We start from the raw sequence: 22,438 nt of genomic DNA, 5'->3' as shown, positions 1-22,438 counted from the left end.
ACTTAGTATGAAGAGAAACACTTGACAGTTTATCACCATAGTCCTGCTCAGTATCACAGCAAGGCTGGTATTTGTAACCATGCCCTTTCGGACCAGGCTTTGGGCAGATGGACGTATCGCCGCAGCGAACAGTCACTGGCAAATCTGAGCACCGAGGGACCTAAAAGCCTGTTTGAAAAACACAATCTGGAGTTCTTTTTTGTTATCACAGATTAGAGCATGTGGAAAAACAACACGCTCTTCCCCGGCGCTGATCAACAAGAGCCGTCACGCAGCAACTCCTCCTTTGGCCAACACAGCCATGCAAAACACCAGGACGTTTTTCTTATCACACCCACCAAATTCACGCGCGGCACAGGCTCAAAGGAGAACATTTTATACTCCCCAGAACAAAACCTGATGCTTGATGCAGATACCAAGTTTCTGGTCAAAAAAACCGAGTCTGTAAGCCTATTAGAACTAGGTATCTAAGCACTGAAAGAGCAGCCAAACACTATACGAATTATTTAAGCAGCCCTGGCAGTAAGGTTATTGGAAGAGAAGCCTGAGGAAAAGGTAACCTGCACTGCGCGTTTCTTTTGCTAATCTAATAATTTTGCTAAACCTGATGACGAGGTGAGTTGTTGGTTCAGATAAAGCACCAGTTTCCACATTAACTGCTTTTTCACCCAGTCTCCAGGTAAGATCGTTACCGCATGATGGGCTTTCCCTTCTGCCAGGGACACCGAGCGCCCAGAGATTCCCCGAGCCCAAAATCCACAGAATTGGACAAAGAGAGAAACAGTTTATTGAGCTTTAAAGGCTTCGCTTCAAAACACGGTTTTAAAACAAAAGTCTTATTCCTTTAAGCTGCGTTGAGGCTCCACTGGGCGAGACTGAGCTCCATTTCCTCTCTGGCTTTTGGGAGCTTTCGAGGGGTACTTGCAAGGGAACTCTTGGACTCGCTCATCCCGAACTGAAGCTGTGTAAACACATCCAGCGCGATCGGCCTCGCTTCAGAAAGATGACATTCAGAAAAAGACTGACGACCAGAAAAAACAAGTCCTATTTGGTTTATTAAATCATCGCTCCAGTGTTTTCACTACCCTTAGAATGTAATTGCTTTGTCTTTGCAGAAGAGACAAGAAAAATATTTGTCCGATACTCAAAGGGTAATGAATATTGATTGTCCGTGGAGTATTAAAATCCTCGTGGTGTCGTAATGCAACGTGGATGCCTAACGATGTTTAAAATGGTAACAGAAAAATGCTTAGTTATCCCGTGATGCCGGCTGACTTGCACGTGCCTTATTCCTGGGAAACCCGATACACGGGCAGCGCTTCCTGCACCATTCCTAAGATTCTCCAATCGTGTCTTTAACGGCGCAGCAGGGTCCAAGCCCACCTTCAAGCACCAGCACTCTTTATGCATTTTCTCACCCATAAAAATCCGACAGAGCTTTAGCCCGACGTCTGAAACCTCTGAGCGAGAGCTTTCCAAACGCTCGGCTCAGTGCAATAGCTGGAACTTGATGTTTTTCGCTGCGGGTTGCTTAGTCAAAATCTCAGTTGCTATTTTCAGATGTTTCAGAGCAAACAGTTCGGAAGCGAACGGCATCTTCCTGGCGTTATGGGAAGCAAAGCTCCGCAGCTCTCCCGCAGGCACCAAACAACCCTTCCCTCCAACACACAGCCTCGGACTCGGCCCTTTTCACATCAATAGGGGAAAAATCAGCCAGCACAGGGGCAACCCCATTTGGTGTCACGCAGATTGCCCTGCGGTTTGCCATGGAAGGCTACATCCCAGCACCGAACCCTTGTCCCTGGGCAGGAAAGGCTCCTGCCCCTCCGAGACCCTGCCTGGAGCCCAAGCTCTCCCACACCGAACTCATGGCTCCTTCGGCTCCTTGGCTGCCCCTGCCGTGGGTTTAAAGCCTCACATTGCAATAACGCCATGTGCTGTTAATGTAATTAACCCCCCCGCAGCTACAAAGCCAGAGAAGGTGTCAAAAATAGAGTTGGAAATTATGGCTACACAACTTCAAGCCATGCCTGTTCCCATGCCCTACAGAATCAGAATGATATGGGGTTGGAAGGGACCTCTGGAGATCATCTCCTCCAACCCCCTGCCAAAGCAGGTCCACCCAGAGCAGGTCCCACAGGAACGTGTCCAGGCGGGTTTGAACGTCTCCAGAGAAGGAAACTCCACCACCTCTCTGGGCAGCCTCTTCCAGGGCTCTGCCACCCTCACAGGAAAGAAATTCCTCCTCATGGTTAGGTGGAACTTCTTATGTTCAAGTTTGTGCCCATTCCCTGAGAAAAGACCAGCCCCATCCTTCTGACACCCACCCTTTAAGTATTTATAAGCATTGCAAACCTCCCCTTGCTCACACTCCTACAGTCCAGCAGGATTTATTTTGCTGAATAAATTGAGACCAACCTCCTTGCTCCCTGCCCCGGGCAACCCAACTTTTAAAAATAAAAAAACCACACCCAAAAAAACAACTAAATGAGGAATCGTGCTCAGGGTTGAGGATAAAGTGAACCGAGAGAAGCACAAGGAACCAGCAAGCGACCTCAGACCTCACCGCCGCTCGGTCTGCAGGTATCATCTCTGATCTCCGACCAGAGGGATCAGAGAAGTTGCTACCCAAGTCGCCTTAACCCTCTGCATTGACTTAAAAACACATCAGTCTTTGGCTGTAACTCGAGCTGAGGCTCAGCTCATCGCGTCAGGGCCCTGAAATTCCAGCATGGCCACATACCAGCCGCGATCCTGCAGGAACCCCAAGTGACCAGCACCAAGGTGTGCCCATCTCCAGAAGCCCTCAGATTGCACAGAAAACAGGAGACTGGGGTAGTTCTACCAACAGACTAAAGAAATTTCCCTTCCCCAACTAAAAAGACCTTGCAAATTTTACAATCTCCACCAATCTTGCTGAATTCCTGTCACCTTTATTATTCTTGCATATAAACAAGGGTTATAATATTTAACAGCTCAACCACTCGGCACCTGCCAGTGCTTCAGCGACTATGGTGTGGGAGTTGGTGTCTGCAAAAGCTGAAACTGCCTGATTTACAATTACAATGGAGCAGTATTTCTTGACATCCCTGAAAAAGGGCACCTCTAACCCAACACACGAGATTAAAATCACATTTCTTTTTCTGGAGTGCACCAAAGTGATGCCAGCGAAACCACATACACCCCGAGTTCTTCAAAAACACGTAGAAGAAAATTAATCCCAGCATCCTGCTCAGTGCTATCCTAACCGGACTTTCCTTCCAACTCTTTTGTGGGATTTCCTTCAAAACATCTTCTTCCCCAGAGCCTCCAACCTCTCGAGGTGCCCAGGAGGCAGCTTCTGGTCAGGTAAGTAAGAAAGCACATTCTCAAATTAAGGAATTCACACTGAGGGTACTGAGCTAGAAGCTCCTTGTTCGTACACAGCATCCCCTTGCCCTGCCTCTGTCCTTCTCCTCAACAGCAATTCCGACCCTGTTTTGAAGAGAAAGGAGCAGGAAATTCCGCATTAGAAAAAAAAACTTTTTGGATGTGAACAGGTGCCGAGCACCCTGCCCTGTTTGTTCAGTTCATTTAAATACAGATTCACAAGGAAGCCAGACTCAACCGAAGACATTATACTCGCTCAGCCGACGTTTAAGAGCTACGCAGAGCCTAAGTTTATTCTCTGTTTGTTTTAAAATGTCACGAGCCAAAATAAAAGCAAGACTCTCAAACAACGTCAGCCCGGCCAGAGCAGTGCCCAGTACCATCCATCTGGAAAAATAAGAAATAAATAAATAAAATAAATCTAGATAAAGACGATGAAGGCACGCGGCTGTAATCTACAGCGTTCCGGTGACCGAGCCGCAGGGTGCTGGTTTGGCCCCTTACGCAATTCCAGCCGCAAACTTGGGATCAAAGCAGGGACTGAAATAACTCCGGGCACGTCCCGGCCGTCCCCGTCGCTGCCCCCGCAGCTTCCCGCTACCCCACGGGCTGTTTTCCCAGCTCACCAACAGCCCTCATTAAGAGGCATAAACATCCCAGCAAGTTCATTCACGTCGCTCCAATAGGAACTGGCAGACAATTATAGGATATAATTGGGAAGCGTGATCATTAAACTTTTAAGCATCCATTGTTGCAAACCGAGAGAAGGGCGAGTGGCGCTTCCTCCAGGAGACAGTTGGTTATTCACCAGCTCCGCAATTAATCAAAAAGGTCCTGAAATCCCCAACCTTTCAGCTAGAAAAAAAAAATAAAATGCACTGGGCACACCTGGGGTTTTTTTTGACCTTTTTTGTGTTTTGGTGTATGTGTGCTGAGTTGTTGTTGTTTTTTTTTTTTAAACACAAAATTTATTTACAGAAGCAACCCCTGTCAAACACAACTCCTGATAGAGAAAGATGTTTCAGAGAGCTTTGCCAAGCGACAGACTTCGGTTGGTCTTACAAGCCCTGAATACACTGCTTTGTAGGGACTCGACAGCTCACCGTCCTTTCAAAGCCTTTTACAAGAAGGATTTTTCCAGCTCCTTCATCACAGAATGAAGGAACGCTGTACCATCCTGCACACCTTCAATTGATTTCCCTCTGTCTGCCTAAATCTGAGGAGCATCAGAACTGCATTTGGTTTAGAATACTTTCATAATTAATTAAAATCTTCAAGATTTAAAATACAGAATCATTGTTCTGCCTTTGTTAAGGGGGAGGGGGGAATCACAGAATGCTATGGGGTTGGAAGGGACCTCTGGAGATCATCTCCTCCAACCCCCTGCCACAGCAGGTCCACCCAGAGCAGGTCCCACACGAACGTGTCCAGGTGGGTTTGAATGTCCCCAGAGAAGGAGACTCCACCACCTCTCTGGGCAGCCTCTTCCAGGGCTCTGCCACCGTCACAGGAAAGAGGTTCCTCCTCATGTTGAGATGGAACTTCTCATGTTCCGGTTTGTGCCCATTCCCTCTTGTCCTGTCACTGGGCACCAGTGAAAAAAGACTGGCCCCATCCTCCTGACATCCCCCCCCTTTAAGTATTTATAGGTGTTGATCAGATCCCCCCTCAGTCTTCCCTTCTCCAGACCCAAGTCCCTCAGCCTTTCCTCATAAGAGAGATGCTCCAGGCCCCTCATCGTCTTTGTAGCCCTTTGCTGTACCCTCTCCAGCAGTTCCCTGTCCCTCTTGAAGGAAGGAAAACACACAGGATATATCAACTTTATTTTTTTTTACATTCTGTGACTTCCTGCTTCCACATCCATGCCCAGACAACAGGGCTTTCCAACAAAACGTGTCTGCCAAGTGTAAGTCAGTTATCCGTATTTTGTCTGACGAGGAGTAGTGCAGGTTCCCTTGTTTAAGCAAACAAGTTAACCTGGAACTGTTCTTTAAGTGGGAAAAATACATATTCTACGTGAAGTACCCCTGGCACGGCACCCTTGGAAGTCACAAGCCGTCGACGTCACCACTGAAGATCAAACAGAGACCTCAAAACATCTTGCAGTAACGTTAGCGCTGAAACACTGCATGTGAAATGTTAAACTCCTCCTGGTCTCAACAGCCCAGACACTGACTTAAATAACAAGTATTTTGGGGAAGGGGCTAAGGATGAATGAACTAAACTGAACAACTGGGACCAAACAAGATGAAAACTTCCCCAGTTTTACCCTATCAGCAGCAAAATACCTCATTCTCCTTTTTAACTCATCAAAAAGCTTTGCCCTGACAAGACCTCTGTTCAGAAGTCAAGATATCTTCACTTTGGGGAGAATTTTCTATATTTACTGCTTATTAACTGCTGGATGAGGTAGGAATTAGTTCTTGTTCAAACGCTCTAACGATGGGACGGATCAGACAGTGGCTTCCATCTAAAGTGCCGGTTGGGGACTGGGGAGCGGGGAAGAAAATCTTCATCCCTCCCGTGTTTCAGTAAAGGTGCAGCAGTGGAGAAGCCAAAGGAACCCCAACGTGGTGAGAACCCGGGAGCTGCACACACAGGGATTTCTGAGAAAAGCTGAAGTTGTATTGAAAGTATTGAGTCACCCCAAGCTGGTGGAAAGAAGCCTAAAGAGATGCTTCTTCACAGCCCCAAGTTTTGTTTGGTGGTTTTAAAGTAAGTAGCCTATTATTAAGTAGCCATTTATATAGACTGATCGTTTCCACCCTTTTCCCCCCAATTCTGGGCTGTATCACACCACCGAGCGCCATAAATCTTTAACTACTCTTAATTAGCTAAAGTGAATTAGTTTAGGATGTCTAAGCCCTTCGCGAGCATCACAATAGCCCCAACCACAAGCACTACACGCACTCAATAAAGCTGTCGCTTGGCAAGGTTCAGAACAGACGCCCCAGTGAGATTATCGGGTGTCAACTTCCATCTGGCATTTGTCAGAGCTCGGGGGGGAAAAAAAATAAATAAATAAAAATTAAAGGCATTTCTTATCAGATCTCCAAATAAAAGGAGCACTTCCACTTGATGTGGTAGCAACTGGAAAAATTTCTTTTGTCTTTGAAGCTTTAAAAATATCTTGCCCTTGAGGTTGGCGAAGTCTGCTCAGTGCTTCGAGACCCCTTTCCCATACAAAGATAATAAAACTGAGCTTATGGTTACAGAAATTCCCAGCACATAAAAATTACAGGAAGCTGTTGCTAAGTAATATTTCTACCTAAGTAAACATCACAAAACGTTTCCCACACACACCTCTGAACTTTGTTATTCAAACCTGCCTTGAAGATGTTCGTAGTTGCAGGATTTCTTCTGGCACCGGCCTCTTTAAAAGCTCTCGCTGCTTTTTTGCAGCAGTTGAAAAACATTTCAGGCTGAGCAATGTTTTTCCGTGTGTTTTGTTGTGCTGCTTGTCCTAGGAAACAAAGCGAGCTCCTAAAGCTACTCTTCAGTCCCTTACCTGTCCCTGAATTTTCCCTGGGTAAGTCACAGGAAAATTACAGAGAGATTCTGCTGTACCCCTCTATCAGACCTGCTTCCCCAACATCATAAAAAAAACCTGGACAAACATTATTATTTTTATGTGGTATTTTATGTGGTACCTTTCTTCCTTTGCGTGGCAATTACTCCAGTCTGCTGTCCTTTCTACCAGCTCTGTTCCACCATCTTCTTCAACTGGCCCAAATCCTTTCCTATACCTTCCTCTTTCTTTTCAAGACGTTAATATTTCACAACAAATTCTAGATTGCACTAATGGAGAGACACAACTTTTGGTTTTGTCGCATAAAGCGAGACCACGGTTTGAAGAAAGAGTCTACCTACAAACCTGAAACGGCCCACAGTCGTAATAACTCGAATTTCCTGCTCGTGTGAAGTCCCAAGATCAAGACATAACAGCCTCCTACAAAGGTTTCATTCAGGATGAACAGGAGAACTTGAATTTCATCACATCCTCTAAGGAACGAAGCCCGTATTTCAGATATTCATCCTTATATTCCAGAAATGCGGCCCTCCAATATTCACCAAGGGACTGTCTGACGCTGCAGATCATTTCCCTCTTCATTTTTATTTGGCCATTCCACTTTTCCTTCCCATTACCTCACTCCACCTCCAAACGACCCAACATGCGAGTCAAAGGCTGAACTCGCCTTTATAATTAGACTGTCAGAAACATCAGGCTGCTTCGAATTACGGACGGACAGAGGGGACTCGCTGCAAAGAGAATTGGCAGGAAATCCTATTTCAGAGGGAATTGTTCCTTCCGCGAGTGGAGTGACAGACATATAGCGTTTCTATTACATAAAAAAACATGTGGGAAAAAAAAAAAATGCAAAATATGAAAATCATGTTTGGCAGATCTAGACTGAGGTCTAGGACGTGGCATTTCCAGCATTTTTGTTGTCTGCATTCTTCAGCAAAGACGTTCTCTGCATGAACACACTGCACCGAACTAAGAACTACGGTTTTACGGCAGTAAAAGTAAGTATGTGCGTTAAAAAAAAAAAGAAAGCCTTAGAAAAATGTGGGCTGAAAAGGTACAAAACCTCCAGAACAGGAACAGCATTTGCCTGCCATAAACAGCATAAGGCTAGACCCAAATTCCAAACAGACTACATGTTTCCCTCCCTTCCTACCCAAAATATAACATGAGTTGGCCTTAATTGAACCAACTTGCTTTTCACACCACCGCGAGTAATTTAGAAAAAAGAAAGGGAACTTTGAGGAAACGCATCCTGACCGATCTCAGTCTCTGGGCTCTCCACCTCCGCATCTCTGCACTCAGACACAGATTCCTCAATATTGCAACTGGTATTTTTTTTCAAAGCACGCAGCTGCCCACAAATCATTTCAGTTCCTCCCCAACCGCTTTCATCCCCAACCTTAGCTCCAACGTCTGTAAGAAGATCCTTCACTTTGTTGTCTCGAACATGTTATCACCAACTGAAAAAAATTTCTGGGCTGGAGTTATAGCTGCGAGGATGATTCAGAGCCTTGGATGTATGCCTCAGAGATAATTATATGCTATAACTGAAAGTTAGTTTTGGAGTGAACTGGGATAATCTGTGCTGATTAGAATGAAGAACTATCAAAGATCAGCACGCGATGTGGCAGGGATGACATGGACGAGGTGACATGGAGAGAAGGCAGGGGACGGTCAGGGACTGGTGTGGATGTGATGGGGACATCAGGACCCTACTCCAACCCAACTCCTGCCCACTCACAAGGACCTTTCTGCGACATTTCTCAGCCTCGTGCTCTCTCAAACTTCTTGCCCGTCTCCTGATTCTCTCCAGCAAGACTCCAGGCTGAGCAGGCTGGAAAAACCTGGCACTTGGGACTTGTCTCTGTCAATTGACACACACTCTGCAACATCAAAACAATCAATATTTACATATTCTTTAAGGGCTTTTTTCCGGTAGACAAAACAGCAAACAAAACATCCTGACCAGCAGTCCCAGCAACAACTTCCCAACCAGGGATGCAAAAGTTAAAAAAAAGCAAACAGGAGATTCTACACCGAGTTTTATAAAACAAACTGGGGATACAAATAACCTGCCTTCAAACAAACACCACCCAAACCCAAACTTCCCCTGAGAAAGTCATATGGAAATTGCTACAGGTCTTTTAGTCAAGGCTAGAATGAAAAAGAGCAAAAATAAAAGAGGGGAACACACAAGCAGAGAGCTGGGAGAGCTCAGCGCAGCGTTTGCTGCTGGAGATTCCCAGATAAGCTGCAAAAATGCAGAGGGAAAGGTTTCATGGCATTGGCATTAATACCCTTGGTGCTGGGAGCTGTTACAAGGCTCTTCGGGCCACGGGAAGCCAACGTACAACTCACCCAAGCTCTTAATAATCTTGACAAAACGGTTACACACGCTGAGGATACGTTCCGGCTGGGGCGAGAACAGAGAGCACAGCGATTCCACCACCAGGTTCACTGAATAAACGTCATTTCATCTCTACTGCAGCTCCTAGCCTCCATGTGTGCTGAAAGTCTGAAGGCAACTCAAAAAAAGTCTAAAAGACTAGAATCATAGAATGGTTAGAGTTGGAAGGGACCTTAAAGATCACTGAGTTCCAACCCCCTGCCATGGGCAGGGACACCTCCACTAGAGCAGGTTGCCCAAAGCCCCATCCAGCCTGGCCTTAAACACTTCCAGGGATGGGGCATCCACAACTTCCCTGGGCAACCTGTTCCAGTGCTTCACCACCCTCACAGCAAAGAACTTCCTCCTAATATCCAATCTAAATCTCCTCTCTTCCAATTTAAAACCATTACCCCTTGTACTGTCACTACACTTCCTGACAAAGAGTCCCTCTCCGGCTCTCCTGTAGGCTCCCTTCAGATATTGGAAGGCTGCTATGAGGTCTCCCCGGAGCCTTCTCTTCTCCAGGCTGAACGACCCCAGCTCTCTCAGCCTGTCTTCACAGGGGAGGTGCTCCATCCCTCTGATCATCTTCGTGGCCCTCCGCTGGACCCGTTTCAACAAGTCCCTGTCCTTCCTGTGTTGAGGACTCCAGAGCTGGACACAGTATTCCAGGTGGGGTCTCACCAGAGCGGAGTAGAGGGGTAGAGTCACCTCCCGTGACCTGCTGGCCACACTTCTCTTGGTGCAGCCCAGGATGTGGTTGGCTTTCTGGGCTGCCAGTGCACATGGCCAGCTCAGGTTGAGCTTCTCATCCACCAACACCCCCAAGTCCTTCTCCTCAGGGCTGCTCTCCAGCCATTCCCCACCCAACCTATATTTGTGCCTGGCTTGCCTACTCAAGCTGTTAAAACTTTTTTTATATATATAGTTTATATATTTTTATATATAAATATATATATATATAACTTTAGAAGCATTCAGGCAGGTGTCACAAGGCACAATATAACACAGATAAACCAGCTCGTTCAGAGCACCAGCTACCAATAAATAAAAGTACAAACCTTAGCGTTCAAACCAAAGATAAGCGTGGCTGGTGAAGCCGTTTTGAAAACACACACCAGTTACGGCCAAAACATGGAGGAGCCTCGCTCCTCTGAATCCTCCACGAGGAACTCCGAAAACCAGATGGGAGATGGGATTATATATCTGAATATAATTACTCTTGAGGCCATTTTCAAATTCAAATTTCAACTTCAAATTCAAGGCAAATAGACTCCCCAGCTTGGCTTCCTTGGGTAACTAAGCTCAGAGAGCGTGTGAGACCCTACTGGTGTCCTCTCAGAAACTCAGCTGAACTTGTACAAGAGGCTCAGGAGCAGAGATTTCTGCCCCAATGGTAAAAACACAACGTTTCATGGAAACAGGCAGCCATACAAAGGAGCGAAACCATACATTCCAGTCTGCTGTAGCACAGCCCCAGAAAATTCACAGGAATGAGGGACGTTATGAACGGTTCAGCCACCGAAAAAGGTTCAGTGAGATCTCTAACCTTATGAAACAGCAGAAAACATAAAACACGAATGCACAAGAAACCAGGTTTCAGCGCTGATAATAACTGTATACCAAAACAGTTTATGGACTAAAATGCTTTAGAACCTTATTTTTCATTTTAAAAGAGGAACACACATACATGCTTGCATCTTCTTGCTCGTACCCTGTTATTCTGGCGACAAAAAATAACCACTTTCTTTAAAAGGAAGCTAGACGATTTTGGGGTGAGGAGTAGCAGAGGGGAAACCACATTAATTTCATTAGTTTATGCATACTGGTAGGAATTCCTTCTCAAATTTGGCACTTAGCACTCAGAGTTGCCCTTTAAAGCTTGGCAAGAAATTCTCCCCAGCCCGCAAGTTTCCTAATTTCGTCTCAGGACACACTGCTTCGTTTGGACGCACTGCCTCCAGAAAGACAGACAACTCTGAATGTCTCCGTTTTACCTCAATTCACTTTGCTCCCCGTCAGTCGGATTTAACATAAATCAAAGCAAATATATAATTAAAACTAAACTTAAGCTAGGTTCCAAGTTTGGAAAACACAAATCTGTATGAAATTAAAAGCAGCCTTAATACAGTTGAAGGACTGGAGCTCGGGGGCTGCAGCAGCAATTCACTTTCTGAATGTACCTTCTACCCCAAAGCAAAACCCAGGGCTCAAAGCCCCGATATTTCCCCCTCCCCAGGACTTGCGCTACGGGCAACCCCCATCCAGGTCCTTCCTCATCCTCCTCCTTCTCTCTTCAGGTCTGACTTGGCTTCCAACTTCTGACTCTGGGCAAACGTTGCTAACTCATCCACGTATCTTATACCTTCTCACGGCAGGAAGGTTTCATTAAAAAAAAAAAAAAGTAATTATACCTTTCTAGAGTCGGGCTCATTCCATAAAGACTTTTCCCCACCGTTCCGTTTCTGCCTGCTGCAGCCTCTCACTCAATCTGGACTTTTAATCCCCTTCCCAAGCCCCAACAGAGATACTAATACCACTAACGACCACTCAAGACACCAGTTACGCTCACAGCACGTTAAACTCACGAGGTCTAGGCAGTCCCTAACTTTCCAGAGAAACCAAACACAACATTTTTGGACACATTATTCACATAGGTGAATTATTCATAGGCGAAAGAACGGCTAAAACGGCCCCGTCCCAAAGGTCCTCTCTTCACCTAATTTCAATTTTGAGGCTTGCATTTAGGAACTTGTGCTTAAAGGAGGCAATTAATCTGTATTATTAGCCCCCTGGTAGATGCGACAGGTTAAAAACCGCCCTAGCTGACGTACCACACGCCGCAGACTCACCTCTCTGACAGCGATCATGGGTCCAGCAGCGCTCAATGAAAATGCCATTGATCACAGTAGGGGGACAGTTGCTCTTGCCTTTCACAGTTCCTGGACACACATCTCCACACTCTTCTTTGTCATCCTTGTTGGCCACGATGTAATTATCTTCTACCGAATCCAAAATCCTCGACCAGTCGATGGTGGACAAGTAACACAATTCGTTGTTCTTCTCAATCCGCACAGCGCCCCGAGTAATGTTCATCAGGTTATAGAGGCCGATCTCCTTCAGGTGAACCATCTCAAAAATGACCAGGGCGTAGTTAAAAAACAGATGGGTTCCTCGAATCACAGTGAGGTTAGGGAAAAGCCCCTTTAAACTCTCCAGGCCGTACACGCGGAAAAGCAGCAAGTAGTCCGTAATCATCGTCAGCTTGGGGAAGCTGAGCTCGCGGAAATCTTCCGGCTTGGTTTTGAACATCAGCAATATTTGCAAGTGGCCCTCGATCACAGTGCAGTTCTCCAGCATGTTCAGCCGGGTGAGATTGTTGCGAATGTCCATGCTTCTGCAAACTGGAAGGCAAAGAACAACGTTATTTATTTATTTAGGAAAAGGTAATTTTTTTCCTTTTTTTTTTTTTTTTTTTAAATATACAGCTTTGCCCAACCGCCCCACGATATACAGCCACGCTCAAACACAGGGCCAGCTCGTTTTCAATTAACTTCAAGCGTTAAGAAATATACTGTGGGGAACGCTCCCCGGTATATGATTACAAAAGAAGACTGAAAGAGTATTGCATCTTTTTTTTTTTTTTTTTTTTTCTTTTCTTTTCTGCCATCTTGAGTTTCTGGATATTCCCTCTGTCACGACTGCAGTTGTAACGCCCGGCCTCGGACGTCATTTGGCGTTTGCAGGGGTAAGCGACGTCTGTGCAACAGAGGCTGTTTTCTTTAGAGCGCTGCCAGCGACACACCTACCTCGTCTGGGATTGTGCAATTAATGCCAGTAGGATTAGAGGGAATCATTTAGAATGGCTGCAGGGAGGGGAAGATAGGAAAAGGATAATGGCTAGGAAATGGTAGCGCTTCGGAAGAGAGCAGAAAATCCTGGAAATAAAGACACGTAAGAGTCCAGCCCACGCTCCTGCCCAGACTTTGCTGACAGGAGTAATTTACTGCACCAGTAATTTTTGCCCTGAGCATTCTTTTTGGATTAGGTGTTTGGGTTTTTTTGTTATTATTTTCTCAAGGCTGCAAATCTCCCTGCCTTGACTATCTGGACAGTTTATTTGGTAGAAGCAGTAACCCAAAGAGCTGGTAAAGTGAACGATTACATGAAGCATCAATTAGAAGGAAAACAGAATAATATGAATCGAGGCACCAGCAAAAGGAAAAGACAGAAAGGAAAAAGTCTGAACTGGGAAATACTTCTTTTAACTCTAAGCACAGGTAAGAAATCAAGAAGGAAACTGAGAGCCCCTTCCCTGTGCAGCCCAACAAAAGGCCCTGTGATAAACCTTTTAAAAGGTTTAATTAATGCCTATAAGTATCTCAAGGGTGGGTTGAAGGAGGATGGAGCCAGACTCTTTTCAGTGGTTCCCAGTGACAGGACGAGGGGCAACGGGCACAAGTTGGAACACAGGAGGTTCCACTCAAATATGAGAAAGAATTTCTTCCCGGTGAGGGTGCCAGAGCCCTGGAACAGGCTGCCCAGGGAGGATGTGGAGTCCCCTTCTTTGGAGATTTTCAAGACCTGCCTGGATGCAGTCCTGAGTAGCATTCTCTAAGCAATCCTGCCTCAGCAGGGGAGTTGGACTAGATGATCTATACGGTCCCTTCCAACTCTAAAAAAATTCAGTGAAATTCAGTGAAATTCAGTGAAAACCAAACTTCACAGAAATATACAGTCAGACCTTAATGTTCAAGGGAGAAGCCCGTGGAAAGACACGCTGTTTGCAAAAAAGGGCTACAAACCAAGCGTTTCACTGTCCTCTCCAGGTGGATTTTATTTATCGATTGTTTTTTGAGACTGGATCCGCTTGAGGGATTCTCTCTTTCGTCTATAGCTGAGCCTTTAGAGTTAAAAGAACAGCATCTTTACTCGTTTTTGTCACTGCCTGTAAAACTCACCGACTATAAAATTACCACGTTACAGCTTCCAGAAATCAGCCAGCGATAATCAGGCCTTACAGAATGGAGGCAGAGAGAGATGTCTAATAGTCACGACTGCCTGACTCCTCAGGGCTCCACACAGACCGCTGCTGTGTGGGTTAAAAATAAATTCCATGCAAACGTCTTAATGATTATTCAAAAATTTGCTCCACTGCAATAAAAAAAAAAAAAAAAAAAAAAAAATCTGGCAACACTAATATAGGATTTGGAGCAACGTTATTGCCCAACGGGATTTTTTGGCACTATATCCAAGTCGTTTCATAAATTGCTTTCTGGAAGAAAAAACCTAATGCACACAGTGCCTCAAAGATCAGGGAGGCACTTTTTAAAAGTGAGAAAGGAAATGGGATGACCAACTACCGGCAACTTCTTTGCCCCGTGAGAAACTGCAGCCAAGCTGGAAGCAAGCCCGAAAGCTGCCTCGCTGCACATCCCATCCCTGGGCCAAACGAGCTGGGAGAGCCACAGATTCGGTTCAAGTGCTCTAAATATTTATTTCAAATAATTAAAATGGGTATTCCCAAGGAAGCAAGTGCGTGACGGGGCGGGCTGGGGGTTTCTTCATGAAAGGAGAACCATCAGAAGGACAAATAAGCAGTGAAATTCAATGTACAACTTGCCACCGCAGCTATAACTACCTGATAAATGCAAAATCCAACATCTCAGCTCTAATTTAATTATTTCTTCGTTCTTATTTACCGCTTGCTGAGCACGCAGGCAAAACACAGCAAGCTCAGGTGGAAACCCAGGACCAAGCGCTGTATCACAGCATAAAGCACCACCTGGAGTAATCGGAACGTATACAGCCGGCCTCAGGGAAAGGTGAAAAAATACAGCTCGACTCTACAGACTAAGAATTACTTTCCAGAGTAAGAGCTCGAGGCTTTTATTGTGGCTCAAGGCCACAAAACGCGGATACGCACTAAGCGCAATTATCCAAACCTTTCATCATTTCGACTATAATTAGGTAAGTCACTAGAAATGGGCCACAAGCTGGCCCCCGGACAATCCCTTCATCCACAGAGCTCCCCCTGCTCCCGGAGAGACAGTACACAGCAAAGCGTTTCCAAGTGTTAAATCACCATCCAAATCTACCGGAGCTGGAAGAGCACGTCCACAACCCATCACTTCGTTTGCATTTTTGAAATATTTCTGTATTTTTTTCACCAGCTCTCATCCAGAACGCGTTATTTGTAATTCGTGCCGCCAGCAGAGACCGGGCAGGAGATTCCCCGCATCCCGACAAACCAGGTTATTCCTGGTTATTCCCGAGTTATTCCAACGCTGCTGCTTTCAAAGCCGAGCAATAGCGATGTAATAAACCCGCACGCTGCCTGCTCTGCGCGAGGGGTTCCGACACTGGGACATTCTGCTCCGGTCCCTGGAACGGAAGGCAGCGTCAAACACCGATGTTAGCCCGGGCTAGGAACTTAGGAGGAATTTAAAACAAATTAAAGGTTTGTTTCTGAAATAAACAATTGAATAAAAGGCCAACATAATTGTAAATCTACAAAGATTAAAAGGCTTTATCCAGATTTTTCCTCATTGAGACAAAACTACACTTAAGAAATATTCTTCATGTTCTACTTTGGTTTAGTTTTTAGGTGATAAAAACCACCACGGCATCCGAGCTCCTTTTTTTCTACCACCTCAAGGATCAAGGAGAATAATAAGGAGTTAAGAATATCCAAAACAAAACATGCTTTTTTATCAGAGGGTTCTCAATCTTTTCATGAATTCTGTTCAGCGGTTTGTATCCTCTCTTCATGCTTAAGTCACCCCATAAATTTATTGTTACCAAGACAACAAGGAACAGTTTTAAGCAAAGTAATAAGTGTTTTTCCACAGCCTCTCTCGATAGCGTTTCTTCTGCAGGGACAGGGGAATGAATCGAGGATTCGGTGTGAAGGCTGGGCAGGTCTGGTCCCAGAAGGAGGAGAGCAAAGTTGAGCAGTCAGTTAATTAAGACGGACAACCTGGTTTCAAAAAACACCTAAATCAGCCTTCAGGAAAATAAAAATCTCAAATTGATTCCCCGGTAGTAAGCCCAAAGCTACTCCTGGTCAAACTACTGGCAAAATCTCTACTAAACATAAATTTAAACAGAAGTTCCTAAATTTCAGGAGAAACGGGCCCCACGTCCCGCAGCACAGCGTTACGCTGCCAGAGAGGAAACGCTCCTCCCTCCCCAGTTACCAAACTGACTTTGCAAAAAAAATAATAATAATCACGATCGACGTGTTTCATCAGACCCCCGAGAAAAAAAAAAAAAAAAGTTGCTTTTTTACAAAACAAACAAACCAAGCGATGCCAAGATGCCGAGCCTCTTGAACAAACTCGTTTGGTAACAACCCGAAAGGACCGACCGAAGGAAGGAGACCTGATGCCGGAGGTGAGTTTTCAAGCTCGAGTGGAAGAGGGGAAGAGCCGGAACTTAAGCCTTGTTTATAGTAAACGACGCGGACACCAAACCATCGTGATTCACTGCTCCAGAGCTCCGGCTCTTCAAAAGTCAAGACCAGGATACTGTAGGACCACGCAGAAAGATCACAAACTACTCAAGAAAACTATTAGTTAATTCTGCATTTTTATAGTGTTTGCTGCCTACTTGAATGAAGTCATTATTTAAGAAAAAAATACACTAACTTGGGTCAAGTCAAAAGCTTTGTGATTCTATGTAAGTTTGATGTTTAGAAGTGGTATTAGGAAACTGGAAAAAGGACTTTTGGGTTTCTTGGGATAACTGCTGGGAGAGGAAAACACCCTGTTAAGTGACAGGTTACCAGAAGGGCTGTAAGGCAGTTTCCAGCCTGCTGTAGCAAGAGTTTAATAAGCATTAAAGCATCTAATTGTGAAATATTAATTTTTAAACTTCAGTTTTCCACCTCAGCCATTTAGATCTGAGCAATGGAGAAAAGTCAGGCTGTCCATAAGCCTCTATCCCATCTCAGACGCCCGTTACCTGCGGGTACCCTCTGCTGAACAGAGGACAAACCTCTCTCAGAGCCCCTTTCGTTAATGCCAAAAGCACGTACGACCCCAAACCCGGCCTCTAAAGCCTGGTTTGCTCTTATCATTATTTTCTCCTCATTCAAATCAGAATAAAACCCACGACTGGTACTCGATGCTCCCCATGCACAGCCTAAGGCAGGGAGGCGAGAGCATCCCAGGACCACGGGAGATGGCCCAGGTAACGGCCAGAGGTGGGTGCCGACAGCCCTGAAGATCCTTTCTGCTTCAAAGGGAGCGGGAACAGGTTTTACACGTTGCCAATATCAACATAACTTATATTCCGCAAGACACTCACCCCAAAATTGACCTCCGGAAAGCCCACGGGTGTTACAGACTATTCGGAGAGACAGTTATCATCCTGCTCTCTTGAAAACAGCGAGGGGACACGCTGGGGTAGCCGACAGGGACAGTTGTTGCCCAGTTTGGATACAGCCCTGCCCCACTGCACTTGATCTTTCTGCCTTCTACTCTTGGGAGCAAAATTTCATTCTAGACCAAGTCTCTCAACAACAAAAATTAACACAGGGTCGAGGTGGGACAAGGGACCAGTTTCTTAATTAGTTTACGAGCCCACAAAAAAAAAAAAAAATCTGTATAAGCCAGAAACACTAATTAAGAAGCAAATGATTTTAAAAGGCTGTTACTAGAGAAACACAAAGTGAAATTTGTCCCACCTGATTTAGGCAGAGAGCTCTCAGCGAGATTTCCAACTGCCACCAGCAGCAGCAGGCAGCGGAGCACACACGCAGTGCCCAAGTTCAGGTGAAGAGTTTAGGAGGGGAGGACGCGTACTCTAAACTCCACTGACTGTATTGATTAGTTTTCTACTAATTACAAAAGGAGCCCACAGTAGGTGGCTCAGCTGGCAGATGCCTAAAACGAGGAGAGGTAAATACCACAGCTAATGACCTGCATGAGTCATGTGTGAGATTTATTACATGAAGTTGCATTATGTTTACACCCTGATTAAAAAAAAAAAAAAAAAAAAACAACCACACAAAGGTGTTTTTCTTCCCAAAACAAGATATACGTATCTTTGTTTTATGCACAGGTCAGGTCTCCTTTCCTTAACTCTTGCTTCTACTCCTCTCGCTGACGTCTGAACTCACCAACTAACCTCAGCCACATAGGATCATAGAATGGTTTGGGTTGGAAGGGACCTTAAAGATCATCGAGTTCCAACCCCCTGCCCTGGGCAGGGACACCTCCCACCAGACCACGTTGCTCCAAGCCCCCTCCAGCCTGGTCTTGAACCCCTCCAGGGATGGGGCAGCCACAGCTTCTCTGGGCAACCTGTTCCAGTGCCTCACCACCCTCACAGCAAAGAATTTCTTCCTAAAATCTAATCTAAATCTCCCCACATGTAAAAGAAGAAGAGAGTACTCATTCCTAAAAGGCTCCTGAAAACTGGGGATGGGAGGAGGAGGAAAAATCCAGCTTTTCCATCCAAGGGATGAACTCAAACCATCCACCCAGTCTGCCCAGTGAACCACGTACACACGTCCTCGATGCTGCTTTCCCCAGCCTCTTACCCGACAAGGGCTAAAAGAAGTGAAGGCAAGAGGAAAAAATATGGGGTACAAGAAAAACTGCGCACGGCTGGGCTCAGGGACGGGGGGGAATATTGTCACTGGAGAAGAGCGTTATCACGGGGCATGTCTGTAGAGAACGCAGGACACAAATCTCCAAGAAAGCAGACTTCATCAGTCCTGTTGCTCGGGGAACAACTTGTTTGCTTATGCAACTATTGTACGTGCATTTACCCTCCCAGCCACGCTGATGCAGGCCCTCGCCTTACCCCGCTGTTTTCCACCCGCGCTGTAGCCCTGCGGGATCTAATAGTTCCCAGAAAAACGAGCCAAGCACCAAAGCGGCCGGAAACCTTTTGAACGAGGGACATCTTCATCCAAATTGTCTGCAAAACGCTTTGAGAAGTATCGGCGCTACGGGAAAGGTGAGAAAAAATATTCCACCCCAGACTCTGCTTTGACAGCCCCTGCATCGCTCCGGTTTCTCCATCCGTGAATCGTAGAGCGCGTTTTCCTACCAGGTAGCATCACAGCAAACACTATGGAGTTATATATATTATGGAGCGAAGGCCACTCGCAACACACTTGCAAGCCAAAAAGCAGAACGGAATTCAAATAAATAAATAAATAAATAAACAAGAGGCTTCGGCGTAGTCGTAATAATAATGTTTTCAAATTAGGAACTGCCGGGCTAAAGTTGTCCACGTATTTATTATTAGTGCTACATGTCAACTACCTTTCCCATTTCTCTATTGGTAACGGGCAGGTTTGTACATGCTTCGACAGCTGGAAATCACCCGCCCCAGTTAAAACCCTACCACCGGGCTCTTTTAAGGCTTCTAATGTAAAACCACATACGGGGAAGAAACTGAGGTATTTTTGAAATACACAACTTCTCCGATTGCCGGAGAAATGAGTCTGTCTCATGGGTACATCCTGCTTTACTCCCCGAATACCATACGCATCTCAAAAACACCCATTATTGCACTATCTGCACTTGAACCAATTCCTTTCCTCCCGCCTTTTCCCATGGGAAAGCTAACAGGTAGGCTACGGGATGGGCTACGAGACAACGTATGTATCTAGTCGGCCCTCTTTAAATAAATACTTTCATTTAAAAAAAAAAATATCTGTAAACAGCATCCAAACTTAAAGCCTCTAACTAGAAGCATTTCCTAAGCAGGTTTACTTAACGTAACCCATCAAAACAGCTCCTAAGGCTTAGACTCCTGCCAGCCGTGGGCTTACCACGCTTGCCACCTCCGGAATCACGGAATTGTCAGAGTTGGAAGGGACCTCTAGAGATCATCTAGTCCAACTCCCTGCCAAAGCAGGGTTGCCCAGAGCACATCACTCAGGACTGCATCCAGGCAGGTCTTGAAAATCTCCAGAGAAGGGGACTCCACGACCTCCCTGGGCAGCCTGTTCCAGGGCTCTGGCACCCTCACCCGAAAGAAGTTTCTCCTCATATTTAAATGGAACTTCCCATGTTCCAGCTTGTGCCCGTTGCCCCATGTCCTGTCACTGGGAACCACTGAAAAGAGTCCGGCTCCATCCTCCTTCAACCCACCCTTTAGGTACTTGTGAACATAGATAAGGTCTCCCCTCAGCCTTCTCTTCTCCAGGCTAAAGAGCCCCAGCTCTTTGAGCCTTTCCTCATCAGGGAGATGCTCCAATCCCTTAATCATCTTAGTTGCCCTACGCTGGACTCTCTCCAGCAGTTCCCTGTCTCTCTTGAACTGGGGAGCCCAGAACTGGAGGCAGTATTCCAGTTGTGGCCTCACCAGTGCGGAGGAGAGGGGGAGAATGACCTCCCTCGACCTACTGGCCACACTCCAGCACAACATCTTGTCTGCTTAAGACCCCGTTCAAACACCGCTCCCGGCCTCCGAGCTCCGTCCCCCTCTTAACACCCGCGGATCTGAACGGCCACCTGAAAGTATTCCTGCGGTTAAGGACAAAACCTTCTCCCCGCTAAACCCCTCCGGGGACCGGCCGAGGGGAGCGGGCTCCGGGCGCTGCGCCTCAGCCCCTTCCCGGCAGCGGGAGCGAACCCTCAGGCGAACCGGGGAGGGGAGGGGGGGAGCTGCCGCCCTTCCCGGTACCGTCCCGGCTCCAATCTCGGCCGCCTCCGAGCCCTCCCTCACCGCCCTCTCTGCCGCTTTGGGGCCGAAAAACCGCCGAAGCCGGTGGGGGAGGATGAAGGTGACCCGAGCCGCTCCCCCCGCGGGGAGGGCGGCGGGCCCCGCTCCCCCCGGCGCCGCAGGCCCCGGGCCGAGCCTCCACAGCCGCCGGCCCCGCGGTGCGGCCTGGCCCGCCGGCGGCGCCCGCCTCCCCCCGCGCTTCCCCCGAGCAGGTACAAAGGGTAAAAGCGCGGCGGGGCCGGGCCGCCCCGCGCCGTCCGCCTCGTCCCCTCAGGCCGCCGGGGCCGCCGCCGCCGCCGCCCGGGCCCCGCCGCGCCACCTGCGCCCCGCCGCCCGCCTTAGGCCGCGCCCCCGGCCCCGACTCACTCTCCCCGCGGCTCCGGCCGCACCAGGCCGCCAGCACCACGGCCACGGCCAGCGCCGCCGCCGCTCTCGGTCCCATGCCCGCCTCGGTGGAGGAGCCGGAGCCGCCGCCGACTCGGCGCGTCCCGGCGGGGGCGAATCAGAGGCGGCGGGGCGGGCGCGGGGGCCGGGCCCGGCTCCGCATCGTCGGTAAGAGAAGCGGAGAGCCGCCGCGCTCCCTCTCCTTTTATAACGCTCGGCCCAGGAAACGGGGGGTCCGGCCCCCGCGGTGTCGGCCCCGGCCCCGGCGGCCCCTCGCAGCGCAGGCCGGGCTGGCGGCTGCCTCCCTGGCCGGTAAACAAGGGGCTGCCCCCGTCAGCTGGGAGCGGAGCGGGGCGGCGACAAGAGGCGGCGCGGAGCCGGGCAGGGGACGGGACGGGGCCGGGGGAGGAGCGGCGGCGGCGGCATCCACCTGCCGGGGCCGGCCCCGCTGAGGCCGGGCAGAGCCCGCCCGGGCGGCCGGCATGGCTCCTGCTGTCACAGCCGCTCTTGGGGGGGTCACAGAGCCGCCCCGGGGGGCTGGTGGCCTCGGTGGCTTTGAGCCAGTCAAAGGGAGGAGCGGAGGGGCTCTGTACCCGCGGGTCCCGGGAGGGGATGGGGCAGCCCGCGGTCCCCCTCCTCCCGGTAAAACCTTTAGAATCATAGAATCGCCCAGCTTGGAAGGGACTTGCGAGATCATCGAGTCCAACCATCCACCCAACACTGCGCAACCGTGTCCCTCAGCACCACGTCTGCCCCTCTTTCAAATACCCCCAGGGATGGCGACTCCACCGCTTCCCCGGGGCAGCCTCTTCCAATGTTTGACAACCCTCTCTCTGAAGAATTTTGCCCCAGAGACTCCCTTGACAGGCGGTATCTCCTACTAAACGGTACCGTGTTCAGTATCAAAAAGCCCAGTCCAAACAGCCACTTCGAATTTCTAGCTTTTTCTAGTGGGATTCAGCATTTGGTGCCTTTTTCTCCATTTTTAATCATCTCTGCCTTGTAGTCGTGCTAAGCCGTGACGGTACGTTTCCTGGCAACTTCCAGTAATTTTATCTGGCACTTGCTTTCACCCATTT

The 22,438-nt window shown here is 47.8% G+C and overlaps 1 protein-coding gene across 2 annotated transcripts in view; it reads right to left on the bottom strand.

Moving 5' to 3' along the window:
- INSR (insulin receptor) overlaps positions 1-21,763 on the bottom strand; it is a 57,838-nt gene extending 36,075 nt beyond the window's left edge. The window contains exons 1-3 of one of the 2 annotated variants that reach the window (XM_074163877.1): positions 21,588-21,763; positions 21,342-21,556; positions 12,140-12,691 (exon numbers count right to left, since the gene is read on the bottom strand). In XM_074163877.1, the coding sequence (XP_074019978.1) occupies positions 12,140-12,691; positions 21,342-21,417 (628 nt within the window). In that variant the 5' untranslated portion in view covers positions 21,418-21,556; positions 21,588-21,763. Of the gene's footprint in view, positions 1-12,139; positions 12,692-21,341; positions 21,557-21,587 lie in introns of those variants that run through there. The other variant, XM_074163876.1, reaches the window with a different exon arrangement.
- Between the last annotated feature and the right edge of the window lie 675 nt (positions 21,764-22,438).

This window comes from Numenius arquata, chromosome 25 (assembly GCF_964106895.1).
Source record: "Numenius arquata chromosome 25, bNumArq3.hap1.1, whole genome shotgun sequence".
Taxonomy (NCBI): Eukaryota; Metazoa; Chordata; class Aves; order Charadriiformes; family Scolopacidae; genus Numenius; species Numenius arquata.
Note: the sequence above shows the minus strand (reverse complement) of the source record. Positions and strands in the feature narration are given on the sequence as shown.